A 14,914-nucleotide genomic window follows, 5' to 3' on the forward strand; every position below is an offset into this window, starting at 1 on the left:
ATCCATGATGTCCTCTTGGATCTTTTAAAGAGGAATTGGGTGCACCCTGGTTTAAGTGGCACCAGTCAACCGAAAAGCAGACACCACATACCTAGTCCAGTCAACTCCAGGTTTCCAGAAAACTCAATTGGATCACCATTCAGTGGTGGTTGAGTCAGCCCAAAAGAAGGCCCGACGCTTCAAGCCTCACTCTTCTTTCTCTCCTGGGAAAGAAGAAAAGTTCCTGGATACCATAGGTCGGCGTGTCTTTCACGGGTCAATGCTTATATCCTGCACTGCCTCTTACCAACTCTATATGACCCAGTACAATAGGGTCCTCTTTAAGCAAATGCAGGTCTTTGCCTAATCCCTTTCTCAGCAATTTCAAGAGCAATTACATTCCCTGGCTCAAAAAGGATTAGGAGCGGGCAAATATGAAATCAGATCATCGTATGACATTTTTGACACTGCTTCCAGGGTATCAGCAGCAGCTATTTCTGCGAGGAGGTAGGCTTGGCTAAAGTCTTCGGACCTACGACCTGAGGTCCAGGACAGACTATCCAACTTGCCTTGCACTGGTGACAGCCTTTTTGGTGAACAGATACAGCAAGCAGTGACACAGCTCAAAGATCAAAAAAACAAAGCCCAGATCTATTTGAAATCTGAGGAAATTTTTTTTAATCACAATACTGATTGCAATTCTTCTAATGTTATCTACATAATACAGTGTCCTTGTAATATGTTGTATGTGGGCCGCACCAAACGGAAAATACGGACACGTTTGATTGAACATAAGAGCTGCATTAAAACTCAAATTGTCTGCACCATTGACGGCTCATTGTATTGAGAAGAATCATCAATTTGGTGATTTGAGATGGTTTATTGTGGAAAAAGTCAACATTTCACCACGCGGGGGAGATGGAACATAGCTAAATAGAAGAGAGCAGTTCTGGATATTTTCTTTGGATGTGATTGCGCCGAAGGGCTTAAATGAAGTAATCAATTGGTATACCTTGATTTAAGTGACTTGACGTCAGTTTCCACGTCATGAATGAAAACGAGTTTGACGCCATTTTAGAAGTTTTTTATATATAGAGGTTAAGAGTTATAGGTAAAACTATCGGGGATAGATCTGGATGTTAAAGATGCAGATGCAGTGACTGTAAGCAATTCTAATTTGGATGTGAAGACCCCCTGAGGCAGAGAACCATCGAAACATGGCCATGTCGGGGTGATGTACAGATCGGACATTGAAGCTAAGTGTTTGATAGTGAAAGCTCTCTTCCCGTATGAATTAAATAGGAAAAGATCTATTTGCCCCCGAGGACTTTTATGACTTTTTAGAAAAAAATCAAAAAATCTTGCATAAAAATTATTTTGAAGTGTGTCTGGAAAATATTAAAGAATAAAGTGGACCAGAGGTCTGTACAGTTTGTGATGATTGATTGCAAACTGTGAAGTCATAAAGGTCCTACAAACTTTACCTGTTTAAAAGAAAAATTATGTTCTACGGAGGATAGATTTTTGTGTGACAGCTCAAAGATCACCATGAGACTCTTCACCAACTCTCCTTGTTGCCTTCTGAATATCCTGCTAAGCAAACAATCAGGATTCCAAAAAGTCTTTCTACCGCCAAAGAAATCATATCCTCCACCGTCCAAAGGTCGCTCTACTAAGCCTTACCAGAAAGGCCAGTCCAGGCAACCTTGTAGGCAAAAAACAGACAACCCCTCAGCCAGGTCCAGCATCTGGTTTTTGACTCTCTTAGAGAGCAGTATTCAGCCTCCACTATTCCATGTACCAGTGAGAGGTCGATTGGGCCACTTCAGCAACATCTGGCACACAATCACCTCATACCAGTGGGTCCTTACTATAGTTACTCAAGGTTATCACCTCAACTTTTCTCTTCATTCCGCCTTACTCCCACCTCGGCTGACGTGGGGAACATCCAATCACTCACCACTTCTGGATCAGGAAGTCTCCCTCCTCCTGCGATCCAGAGCAATCGAACCAGTGCCCTACTCCTAATAGGGCCTAGGATTCTATTCTCGGTACTTTCTAATCCCAAAAAAGTTATGTGGCGTTCGCCCGATTCTGGACCTTTGCGCCTTAAACAAGTACCTACAAAGAGAAAAGTTCAAGATGGTAACCTTGGTTTCCCTCCTTCCCTTTCTGCAAAGGGAAGACTGGTTCTGCTCTCTAGACCTCCAGGACACTTACACATCCATCGCAATAACTCAGTCTCATCGCAAATTTCTGCGATTCCTAGTAGGCCCAAAGCACTATCAATACTGAGTGCTACCATTCGGCCTGGCATCTGCACCACAAGTCTTCACCAAGTCCCTCGTAGTAGTAGCAGCATTCCTCAGGTCTCAATGTGTCCACGTCTACCCCTACCTCGACGATTGGTTGATCAGGGCTCCCACCCAGCAAGCTGCTTTGACGTCCATACGTCTCACTTTGCATACCCTGATCTCCCAAGGGAGATCAGGGTATGCAATTACCCAAGATCATCAATTACCCAAAATCCAGCCTAGTCCCATCACAAACCCTGTCGTTCATAGGAGCAGACTTGGGACACCTTCAAAGCAAAAGCATTTCTTCCTCGAACGAGCTCACTCTCACTTCTCTTGCCCATCAACTGCAGTCTCGACAACGCTAAACTGCACGTAAATTCCTAGTTTTGCTGGGACACATGGCGTCCTATGTACATATCACTCCAATGGCTCGCCTTGCCATGAGAGTCATGCAGTGAACTCTGAATCCACTGTGACCTTAATCATCTCAACCACTGTCGGCCGTTGTCCACATCACTAACCCACTTCGCCTGTCTCTTGCTTGGTGGAAAAGTCAGTCCAATCTCCTCAAAGGCCTTCCTTTCCAGGCTCCAGATCCCCAAATAACCCTTACAACCGATGTCTCCAACTTCAGCTGGGGAGCACATCTTGCCAGTCTACAAACTCAAGGGACTTGGTCTTCAGAGGAAGCCAAACACCAAATAAATTTCTTGGAACTATGAGCAATTAGATATGCTCTCAGGGTGTTTCAGGATTGCCTTTCCAACCAGGTCATTCTGATTCAGACAGACAACCAGGTGGCCATGTGGTACATCAACAAACGAGGAGGAACGGGCTCCTACCTCCTGTGTCAGGAAGCTGCACAGATATGGGCGGAGGCCCTTTCCCACTCGATGTACCTCAAGGCCACCTACTTGCTGGGAGTGGACAATGTGTTGGAAGACAAGCTGAGTCGCACCTTTCAGCCGCACGAGTGGTCCCTCAACCCCACAGTAGCCGACTCAATATTCCAACGTTGGGGGTTACCCTTACATAGACCTCTTTGAGTCACCTCAAAACCTCAAAGTAGAGAACATTTGCTCTCTCACTCGCAGCCAACACGCACTACCAAGAGATGCGTTCTCCCTCTCATGGGCCACCGGTCTCCAATATGCATTCCCTCCACTTCCACTTCTCTCAAAGACTTTCATGAAGTTACGTCAGGACAAGGGAAGCATGATCCTGATAGCCCCTCACTGGCCTCGCCAAGTGTGGTTTCCGATTCTTCAGGACCTCTCCATTTGCAGGTACATTCCCCTGGGGAAGGACCCGCTTCTGATCGCTCAGAACGATGGGTGCCTACACCACCCCAATCTTCAGGCCTTGTCCCTGACTGCCTGGATGTTGAAAGGTTAATTCTTCAGCCACTCAACCTTTCGGAGCCAGTTTCCCGTGTCTTGATTGCTTCACGAATGTCTTCAAGAGAAAATCTTATTACAAATGGAACAGGTTTAAGTTATGGTGTTCTTCCCTGTCCCTTGATCCTTTCACTTGTTCCACCACAAAATTTCTAGACTATCTCTGATTCTGACAGTTTTTAGACCTGTCAGAATCAGGTCTAAAAACTTCTATCAGGGTGCATGTCAGTGCGGTAGCTGCCTTCCATAAAGGTGTTGGGGATGTTCCCATTTCAGTATAACCCCTTGTAACATGTTTTCTGAAGGGCTTGCTCCACCTGAAACCTCCACTGCCGGCCCCCGGCTCCTTCTTGGGACCTCAATCTCGTTTTGGGTCAGCTCATGAAACCACCATTTGAGCCTCTCCAATCCTGTGATCTTCGCTATCTCACATGGAAAGTGATTTTTCTTTTGGCAATCTCATCCGCTTGCAGAGTTTAGTGAGCTACAGGCCCTAGTTACCTACCCGCCTAAACTTCTGCACGACCGGGTAGTACTCCGCACTCACCCTAAGTTCTTACCTAAGGTAGTATTGGAGTTTCACATTAATCAATCCATTATACTACCCACATTCTTTCCCAAGCCCCATTCCAATCCAGGAGAACAGACTCTGCATACTCTTGACTGTAAATGGGCTCTAGCATTCTATCTAGACCGTACAGCTGCCCACAGAAAATCCACCCAACTGTTTGTTTCATTCCATTCCATCAGATTGGGTCAACCTGTGTGTAAGCAGACTCTCTCCTCCTGGTTAGCAGACTGCATATCCTTTTGCTATCAGCAAGCAGGCATTCTACTTCAAGACCATGTTAAAGCATACTCTGTCAGGGCCATGGCAACTTCAGTAGTGCACCTACACTCTGTGCAGCTTCCTGATATTTGTAGGGCTGCTACCTGGAGTTCTCTCCATACATTTACAGCCCATTATTGTTTAGACAAGGCTGGCAGACAAGATTCCATTTTCGGCCAGTCTGTCTTGTGCAACCTATTTGCAACTTGATGTACCAACACCCTACCACCTACCCGTTAGGGATCAGGATGCCCTCTTCCAAATTCCACCCCAGTCCTTGTGCCTCTTGCACATCTTGGTTACATTTGGTGCATTTCTTGGACATCCTCAGCTCGGTACTCACCCATATGTGAGGACTACCATCCTGCTTGTCCTGTGAGAAAGCAAATTTTGCTTACCTGTAACAGGTGTTCTCATAGGACAGCAGGATGTTAGTCCTCACGAAACCCGCCCGCCACACCGCAGTGTTGGGTTCGTTGCGTTTTCTTATTTTATTTTTTGGCACTTTAACTTTTAAATAAGACTGAAGGGGGACCTCTGCTGGTTGTAGGTTTAGTGCCATCCTGGGCATGCCCAGTAGGTGCCAGTCAAAGTTCTAGAAATTTTGACAAGTGTTCCGTGATTGGGCTCCATCCTGTGATGTCACTGATATGTGAGGACTAACATCCTGCTGTCCTGTGAGAACACCTGTTACAGTAAGCAACTTCTGCTTAATGCCTCTGTATCGCTCCATACCTTGACTACTGTGTTCAGTTCTGGTTACCACATCTCAAAAAGATATAGATGCACTGGAGAAGAGCAGACTCTCAGCAGGGAGAATCTGGACCCAGGAGAGTGGGCATTGTCAGATGAGGTGTTTCAACTGATTCGGGATTGCTGGGGGTCTTCTGTTCTTCAACCTATTGGTGACCTTGCACAATGCGAAGGTTCCTCACTTCTTCAGTAACAGAAGAGATCTGAAGTCCTTGGGGATTGATGCCCTAGTACAAAGTGGCTGGAAGATGAGTTGCTGTATGCCTTTCCTCCATGGCCCATGTTGAGCAGATTGATTTGAAGGATCGAGCGCCACAGAGGAATGGTGCTCTTGGTCGCTCCAGATTGGCCCAAGAGACCATGGTATGCAGATCTGCAGAGGCTTCTGATGGACTCGCATCTTCAATTTCCAGCACAAAGGGACCTGTTTCGCAGGGACCTGTTCTTCATGAAGATCCAAATCAATTTTGTCTTAGTTTGGCTCTTGAAAGGGTTCGCTTGCTGAAATGAGGCTATTCCGCGGCAGTGATTTCCACCTTACTAAGAGCAAGAAAGTTCTCCACTTCCTTGGCCTATGTGCAGGTCTGGAGAGTGTTTGAGGCCTGGTGTGAGGATCGAGGTTCTCTTCCTTCCTTGGTCAAGATTCCGCTCATCTTGGAATTTTTGCGGACTGACTTGCATAAAGGCTCAGCTTTCAATTCCTTGAAGGTACAGGTAGCGACTCTCCTGTTTTAGGAGTCAGGTAAATGGTGGATCCTTGTCGACTCATCATATTATGTCCCATTTTCTGAGAGGCGTGAAACATCTTCGACCTCCCTTGTGGTTTCCAGTGCCCTTGTGGAGTCTTAATTGGGTATTGGACAACTTGGTGGGCCCTGCGTTTGGACTGCTGCGTGTACTCTCCTTGCAGTTGACCTTGAAGACTGCATTTCTGGTGGCAATTTGTTCTGCATGTAGGGTTTCTGAACTGCAGGCCTTGTCTTGCAGGGAACCATTTTTCCAGGTGACTCCAGGATAGTACAGCTGTGTACTGTTCCCTCCTTTTTACTGAAGGTGGTCACTTAGGTTCACTTGAATTAGTCCATTTCCCTGCCGTCCGTAGACAGAGCGAGATGTAGAGGAATATCGTTTGTTGTGACCCTTGGATGCCAGGAGCATATTGTCAGATATCTCAGGGTTACTGAACCCTTGCGGAAGATGGCCCGTCTTTGCCCTTCACGGCGGTACTAGACAGGGAGAGCCAGCCTTGCAGGCTACAATAGCTTGCTGGATTAAGAAGGTAGTCACTGCTGCAAACGTGGATGCCAAGAAGTAGTTACGTTGTTAAGTTAGGGCTTAATCCACTAGGGCACAAGCAGTGTCATGGGCGGAAGTTAGATTGTTGCCTCACAACGACATTTGCAGAGCTGCGATGTGGTCTTCCGTACACACCTTTTTCAGGTATTATCGTCTGGATGTGCAGGCCTAGGAGGACGTGGCCTTTGTATGTGCGGTTTGACTGGACCATGGGCAGCCTCCTGCCCTATGAGGGAATAACTTGAGTACATCCCACTTCTTTGGATTTATCAGACTGGGCACTAAGAAATGAGAAATTACTACTTACCTGATGATTTCCTTTTCTTTAGGGCAGTCAGATGAATCCAGCTTCCCTCCCTTGGCTGCCAGATGATTTGTATTATAGTCCTTCTGAGTGGTTACAGGGATTACTGATAAATGTTAGTCCAGTCTCTAAACCAGCATTATTACATTCTTGTCAAAGCTCAGTGTGCTTGTTGGCTGAGTATTGAAATGGTTATCTGTTTTTGTTTTTTTTTTTAATCAAGGTTTTTGCTAGTCTGTCCGCACTTGCTTTTGAAGAGAATACGGACTGGCAGGATGATGTCACTAGAAGAGGTTTATATGCTGTGACATCAGTTTGCTCTGTCTCCATCTGCTAGTAGGGGAGCATAATCCCACTTGTTCTGGATTCATCTGACTGTCCTAAAGAAAAGGAAATTATCAGGTGAGTAGTAATTTCTCAATACTCAATCTACCCAAAAGATGTCTGATATCACAGCTTCTGCTATTTGGATAGTTATTGGCAAGAAGATCTTCAGACATACGTCTAGCACCTTCAAGATGTTTTTTTTTTCTTCCTTTTTTATATCTCTGTCCACAAAACCTTGGTAGCTTTCGTATATAGAAAGAAGATGCATAAGAATGCATTAAAATGCTTGGCTATTCATGGCTATCTAATCATTAGATCCTTTATTTTAAACATTGCTATGTATAGACTTTAATATGCTTGCCATATTATGTAGACTGAATTTTAGCATCTATTTGAATGCTTGCCAAATTTTAGTCATTTGTAACAATGTAATAAAGTTCATCATTTCTGATAGTTTGTTCTCTTCCTGTTGTTGCTATCAATCTTCAGTATATTGCTGGTCTGTTTTAGCTGTATTTAGCTATCTAGTGTTTGGACACATGTAGATGTCAATCATTCATTAAACTTTATAAACAGCTTTTTTCTTTGTTTCAACAATTTTAAAAGCAGTCTTAGAGTGAAGATAATTGCTTGGTTCTTGAATGTATTTGCTACTTGAAGCTAAGTATCATGCAAGTATCAAGTTACAAACAGTTTTTTTCATGTATTAGTATTCTATCTTTATACTGTTGTCATTAATAATATTCTACTAAAATGTCTTTATCATTGCAGAAAAATTATAGCAATAAGTGTTTGTTTGCCATGCTACAGAAACTTAATATGTGGCCTGACAGTCATGCAAGCAGCACAGTCTGAAAATACATTTAGTGTTTTAGTAGCTCTACTATTTCACATTTTTTCATCTGCCTAAACAGCATAATATAGAAATTTGACTTGGAGGAAAAATACAGAGTGCTGCAAATTAAGTTCAAATGTCATGATTTGTTTACTACTTAACTTGTATTATGTTAGTTGGAAAAAAATGAAAATTAGACAACCTTGAAACATTATACGCCCAGACATTTTTACATCCTTACTTTTGTATTTCATTTTGTGTTCTTTCTTTTGCAGAATTCCTCTGCTTGGATAGGTGGGATCAATGAGCCTCTCACTGGCTTCACATGGCGAGGTGGCTGTGAAAGAGAAACAACTGGCATACAGATATGGAGTGAAGTATTTGTAGTTGAGAAGCCTGATGCAACCAAGGTAAAGTCCTTGTCCTGTCTAAGACTCTGGCTCCTTCCCCCCCAAAACTCCTGGTAATTTTAATGTTGAACAATTCAAATTATCTTCTGATACCAAACGTGAACAAAAATCCATGTATACAGATCATATGGCCTGCATCACATACAGTGGGTGGAGGACCTTTCCCGAACTTTCTTGAAAATCTTTTGACATGTGCTAGAGGCTTGTACTGTAAAACTGCTTCTCTAGTTTTAGCCTCAATCAGGAGATGACATGCTGTTTCAGGTCACCCTTCTGTTTGCTGGTTGAGCTGGAATTAAAAAAAATAAATAAATTTTTTTTAAATTTGTGTTGACTGTTTTCTGGAGCACAGCTGAGAAGCAAATCAGCAGCTTCAAGAGCTGCTTAACTGCTCCCAGAAGAAGTCTCTTGCAGATGGTCTTGATGGAATAAAACATGTTTGGGCAAAGACCTCATCTATCTCGTGGCTTCTGTGCCAAGATGTCACGAGTGGTTCAAGCCTGCCTGTCCAGGACAAGTAAAGCTAGCTTCAGGCTGGTCCTGTAGGCCAGTGAAAAGGCTCAATGAGCAGATAGCTGTGGTACTGATAGTCAGACCTTTTAGAAGTAGTTCTCTCATAAAGATAAAATAAAAAAAAAAACAATAGTTCTCTGCCACTTAGCTTCTTTGCTCACTCACTGAAGATAAACCTCAGAGTATGGATAAAACCAGCTCAAGTCATATGCTCATTAGAGCTCTAAGGACTTGTTATTACCAACAAAGATGAGTGTGGATTATCAAGGAGATGTTCCAAAGGCTTGATGCAGCCAATCTGCGGGCAGCTTGAGAGCTTGGATATGGTTATTCCACATTCAGAAGCAGCTACAACTGGAGAACAACATAGCCTTTTGTTAGGAGGCATATCCACATAAGTCTTGCCAAAGACCAATACCCAAGCTTCAGTGAGTTCTTCTGCACAGCCTTCATGGATATTCAGCTCCTACAAGGCCTGCCTCAATTTTTATCTCAAGATATTCGATCAGAGTTGGACAAGACTGGTTATATAGATGTTTGAAGCCTCAAAGGGACTGAGACACTTCTTGGAGCTCCTTGGCTTCTGTGTTGATCAACCTGTCTCTGACTTCACTTGGTGCTGGGTATGCTAATGTTGACACATGTTTACCACCCATGCCATCACAGACTTGTCAAGTCCTGGGTCAGTCTTCTATGTACAAGTAGACGCATTGATAACCATTACAACATTGATCTAGAGAAGGTTTGTGATTACATTAGAGGGAGAGAGGCCTAGGGATTTGTATTAATAGGTTGGTGATCAGGGTTCAAATCTAGATTGTCCTACTGATACTCTTTGTGATCTTTTATTTTCCATTGCCTCAAATACCTACTTGGATTGTAAGCTCTTTTGCAAAGGGATTTTATTTTGTGTGTAACCATGTTTTGAAACACCCTGGTGTAGTAGTGCTATATAAATGCTAAAAATAAACAAATTAAACCTATATTAGGCTTTCCCTTAGAACCACTGGCTCCATCTCAGATGTTTCTTTTCCAGGTTGAGGAGTAGGAAATAGGAGTCCATGGACTCTAACTAGATATCTCTGTAAAGAGCTATTCTTTGGACCTCACTCTGAGCCATCTCTACAGCCTGCAGAAATTATTCCCCTTCAGAGAATATTTTTTTGTAATTTTGTTTAGAAGATTGGCGTGGCCATTCTTTTAGAGTTGCAGATTTCAGGAGAGCTTAATATACCACTTTGGCTTTGTGAAATACTCTGAATCCCCAAAGGAGTTGGTGGCAGAGCCCATTAACCCTCTATTTTATAGCAAACAATGACAGAGTAATAGGAATATTCACACTCCCTGCTGCCTGTAAGTAATGAGGAAAACATAAAGTACCATGTCCAAGCAACTCCCAGATTTGACATCTAGCTCCTGTATCAGCTCAAGGTTCAAGAAGCCAGACACATTACTGTGCCACCAGCCATGTGTCTGTTTCTGGACTTTGTTGAGAAGTCAGTGTACTAGAATGCTATGCTTGCCTCTTGTCTAGTAAACTATTGGGTTTGCATGACCAATTACTTGAGTACATTATGTATTGAAGAAATACAAATTTTCATTTATACCAGGACAAGCAGGATGCTAGTCCTCACATGTGGGTGACGTCACCAGAGCCCAGCACGGGAAATCTTTCTGTCAAAGTTTCTAGAAACTTTTGACTGGCCCTGTGAGGCCACTGAGCATGCCCAACATGCCATGATATTCTCTGCCACAGGAGTCTTCGCTTTTCCCCGCTGCTTCACGCATCGCGGGACAGGAGCCGTTGCATTTTCTTCGCTTTTTGCTGACTGAAAAGTCATACTTTTACCGATATTCTCTCTCATAGAAGTCTCTCTCGGGGTTCCCTTTCACCGGCTGGTGAGTACCTCTGTGTTGATTTCTCAATTTTTGGAAAAATTCTCTTCTCACGATTTCACATCCTTCGGCCGTCGATAACAAAATGGCTACGGGCTTCAAAAAATGCCCTATCTACAACAGAACCATGTCGATCACAGACCCACATTTAGAATGTGTCCTCTGCCTCTGTGAAAAACATGATGTAAGTACAAGTCCTAAATGCGCTGAGATGACGGCAAAGGGGCGAAAGGCTAGGCAGGAAAAAATGGAACATTTGTTCCAGCTGCAACTAATTCCTTCCCCTTCCAAATCGTCGAAATCGTCTCCGGCTGGAGCGACTAAAAGAGCCTTGCTTAAAAAACTGCACCCGGACGGATCCGGTGATCGTCCGTCTTCGCCATCATCCATAGTATTGATGAAGTCGGCAGACCATCTCGAGCTAAAACATAGTCATCGACATCGTCGACCGTCATCATCTGCATCGACGTCCCAGGAGGAATCGATGGCAAAGCGGCCACGGGACCAGGAAATACCGGTCTCTTCGACGCCTGGGCCTTTACCTCCATCTATTCTGGATCCTCCACAGACTTCCGCACAGGATCCTCCGTCGCAGCCTCCGCCACCACTTACAACTGCTCTGATTCCACCAGTTGTACAGCCGGAATTGTCTGATCTCATCAGGCAAGTGGTCATCCAGGCTCTAAAAGATCAAACACTTCCGGCGATCCCGCCGATGCCACCAGCATCGATGCCTATAGTAATACCAATGCCGGTGGGCCCATAGATGCCGGTGCCCTTGTTGGCGCCGAGGACACCAATGGACTCTATCACTACGACACAGAGACTCATTACATCATCAACGTCCATCTTCGCCCAGATTCCATCAGGCTCTTCGATGCCGTTCTCGATTCCATCAACGTCGAAGTCTTCCAAAACACTTCCACAGACTACGACATCGATGACAACCACTGTATCATCAAGGCAACCCTCATCTGAGCCTCCTGAAGTACAAGATCTCGCATTTTATCGACGTCTTTTGCAAAGATATCAAAATGTCATCGATAACCTACCATCAACAAAGCCTCAAGAGACCTCACCTCTGTTTTCCTCCGATGATCCACAGCCAGGCCCTTCAGGCCTTCACTTCCCTCCCAGGTCATCGCCAAAATCTCCCCATAGAGATGACCCAGATGACTCTTGGGATGACCAGCAGTCTGTAACATCTTCTGAGGGATTCATGTCTGAACCTTCTCCTCCAGATCAGAGAAAAAAATCACCTCCAGAGAGGATTTATCATTCTCAACATTCGTTCAAGACATGGCTGATTCCATTCCCTTCAAACTAACAGCAGAGGAAGATACCAGACAACAAACTCTTGAAGTTCTGCAGTTTGTAGACCCACCTAAACAAGTGCTGGCTGTCCCAATCCATGAGGTTCTCTTGGATCTTCAACGCCGTATCTGGGAGCATCCATCTACTGTCCCCGCAGTGAACAAGCGTGTGGACACAACCTATATAGTGCAGACAGCTCCAGGATATCAAAAACAGTTACCACACCAGTCTGTTGTAGTAGAGTCTGCACAGAAAAAGTAGAGATATGTGTGACCACACTCTTCAACTCCACCTGGTAAAGACCATAGGTTCCTCGACTCATTAGGCAGGAAAGTGTATCAGAATGCCATCTTAAACACAAAAATCTCTGCTTACCAATTATACAACACACAATATCAGAGGAACCTATGGAAGCAGATGGAGGAATTTATTACCTCTTTGCCTCCACAATTCCAGGAACCAGCACAGGCCATCTTCAACAAAGGCCTAGAAGCCGGGAAACATGAGGTGAGGGCAGTATACGACAACTTTGAGACTGCTTCCAGAGCAGCAGCAGCTGGAATCACCGCCCGTAGATGGGCATGGCTCAAGGCATCAGACCTCAGGCCTGAGGTTCAAGAAAAACTTGTGGACCTGCCATGTGTCTATGACAATTTATTTGGAGAAAAGGTCCAAGAAGCAGTACAGCAGCTTAAGGACCATACAGAGACTCTACATCAACTGTCTCAAATCCCACAAGAGCCCTCTATACAATCTTCTCGTCTCCTTCCCCGAAGAGAACCCAGATGCTCTTACTATAGGCCTCGGAGATACTACCCCCAAACTTCTAGGGGTAGGTCAACCAGGCCACAACAATGGTCCCAGGCCAGACAGCCTAGGCCTACCCGTCCGCAACCTCCTGCACAGACAGGCCCAGCGGCGGGCTTTTGAAATACAGGCCAGAGAACAAGTCCATCCCCTAAATCCTCGACCAGACCTGCCAGTGGGGGGAAGCGTATCCTATTTTCACACACATTGGCTGCACATAACATCAGACCAATGGGTACTCTCCATAGTCTCTCGAGGTTACAAACTAAATTTCCTCTCAATTCCTCCAGAATCTCCACCAAGCTTCTTCCCACAACAAAATTCGCAACTAATTCAATTACAAGTAGAATTATCCATCCTTCTCAGAGCCAGGGCTGTACAACCAGTGTCCCGGACTCAGCAGGGCAGAGGCTTCTATTCCCGGTATTTCCTCATTCCAAAGAAAACCGGAGGCCTACGTCCCATCCTAGACCTCAGAAATCTCAACAAATATCTGAAAAAAGAAAAATTCAGGATGGTTTCTCTAGGCACCATGCTTCCACTACTTCAAACAGGAGATTGGCTTTGTTCTCTGGATCTTCAAGATGCTTACGCTCACATTCCCATATTCCCTCCTCATCGCAAGTACCTGCGCTTCATGGTGGGCCATCAACATTTCCAATACAGAGTTCTACCATTCGGACTGGCATCTGCTCCCAAAGTCTTTACCAAATGTCTGGCAGTAATAGCAGAACACTTGCACAAAGAAAGTGTCCATGTTTTCCCATATCTGGACGACTGGCTCATCAAGAGTCCATCTCAGCAGGGAGCTCTCGCTTCTCTGACTTGGACAATTGCCCTACTTCACTCCATGGGATTTCTCATCAATTATCAAAAATCCTATCTCACTCCAACTCACCTGCTTCAATTCATAGGAGCAGAATTGAACACCAATCTAGCAAAGGCCATTCTACCTGTAGATCGAGCAGAGACACTCACTGTACTAGCAAGATCCATTTACTTACAAAACCAAACGACAGCTCATCAGTTTCTAACTTTACTAGGCCACATGACCTCCACAGTTCATGTCACTCCTATGGCACGGCTCGCCATGAGAGTTACCCAATGGCCTTCACGATCACAATGGATCCAAGCCATTCAACCACTACATTATCCAATTCAAGTGACCCACCAACTAAGATCATCTCTACTTTGGTGGACAAACATGTGGACAACTTGCGCAAAGGCCTACCTTTTCAGCAACCAGTCCCACAAATAACTTTAACTACAAATGCATCCACCTTGGGTTGGGGAGCTCACATAAACAATCTCCAAACACAAGGCACTTGGACAAACCTCGAAGCAACATTTCAAACAAACTTCAGAGAAGGATATCATAAGCTCCTAGTTCTCAGACATTTAAAACCTTTTTTAAATTCAACGGACTTCAGAACAGTCTTGCAACTTATATTTTTCTCAACAATAGACTATTGTAATTCTCTTCTGATTGGTCTCCCATCAACAAGCATTAAACCTCTGCAGATTCTTCAGAATTCAGCAGCTAGAATTTTAACAGGAACAAAAAAATATGTTCATATCACCCCAATACTAATGTCGCTTCATTGGCTTCCTATTAAATCTCGAGTAGATTATAAGATCCTGATCATCACTCACAAATTAATACATGCCGATCATCATAAACACACTGGTTTAAAAATCCCTCCACAAATTACCAGAACAAATCTTCGATCTAACAACACTTCTTGTCTAAAAATTCCTCCCATTAAAGATGCTCGACTATCAGCTACTAGAAACAGAGCATTCTCCATTGCTTCCCCAAAAAAATGGATCTCTCTACCGCCTTATTTAAGAACTCAATCTAACACAAAAAGTTCAAGAAGGACCTAAAAACTTTCCTCTTCCATACAGTCTAATTCAATGATCATTTTTAACAATCCTTCTACAATCAATTCAACCA

The 14,914-nt window shown here is 44.2% G+C and overlaps 1 protein-coding gene across 1 annotated transcript in view; it reads left to right on the plus strand.

Moving 5' to 3' along the window:
* Positions 1-14,914, plus strand: part of ATL2 (atlastin GTPase 2) — a 476,945-nt gene that overhangs the window by 249,196 nt on the left and 212,835 nt on the right. Inside the window, 1 exon segment of the mRNA XM_029594487.1 lies at positions 8,293-8,427. Within this exon segment, the coding sequence (XP_029450347.1) occupies positions 8,293-8,427 (135 nt within the window).

The sequence above is a fragment of the Rhinatrema bivittatum genome, chromosome 3 (assembly GCF_901001135.1).
Source record: "Rhinatrema bivittatum chromosome 3, aRhiBiv1.1, whole genome shotgun sequence".
NCBI classification, from domain to species: domain Eukaryota; kingdom Metazoa; phylum Chordata; class Amphibia; order Gymnophiona; family Rhinatrematidae; genus Rhinatrema; species Rhinatrema bivittatum.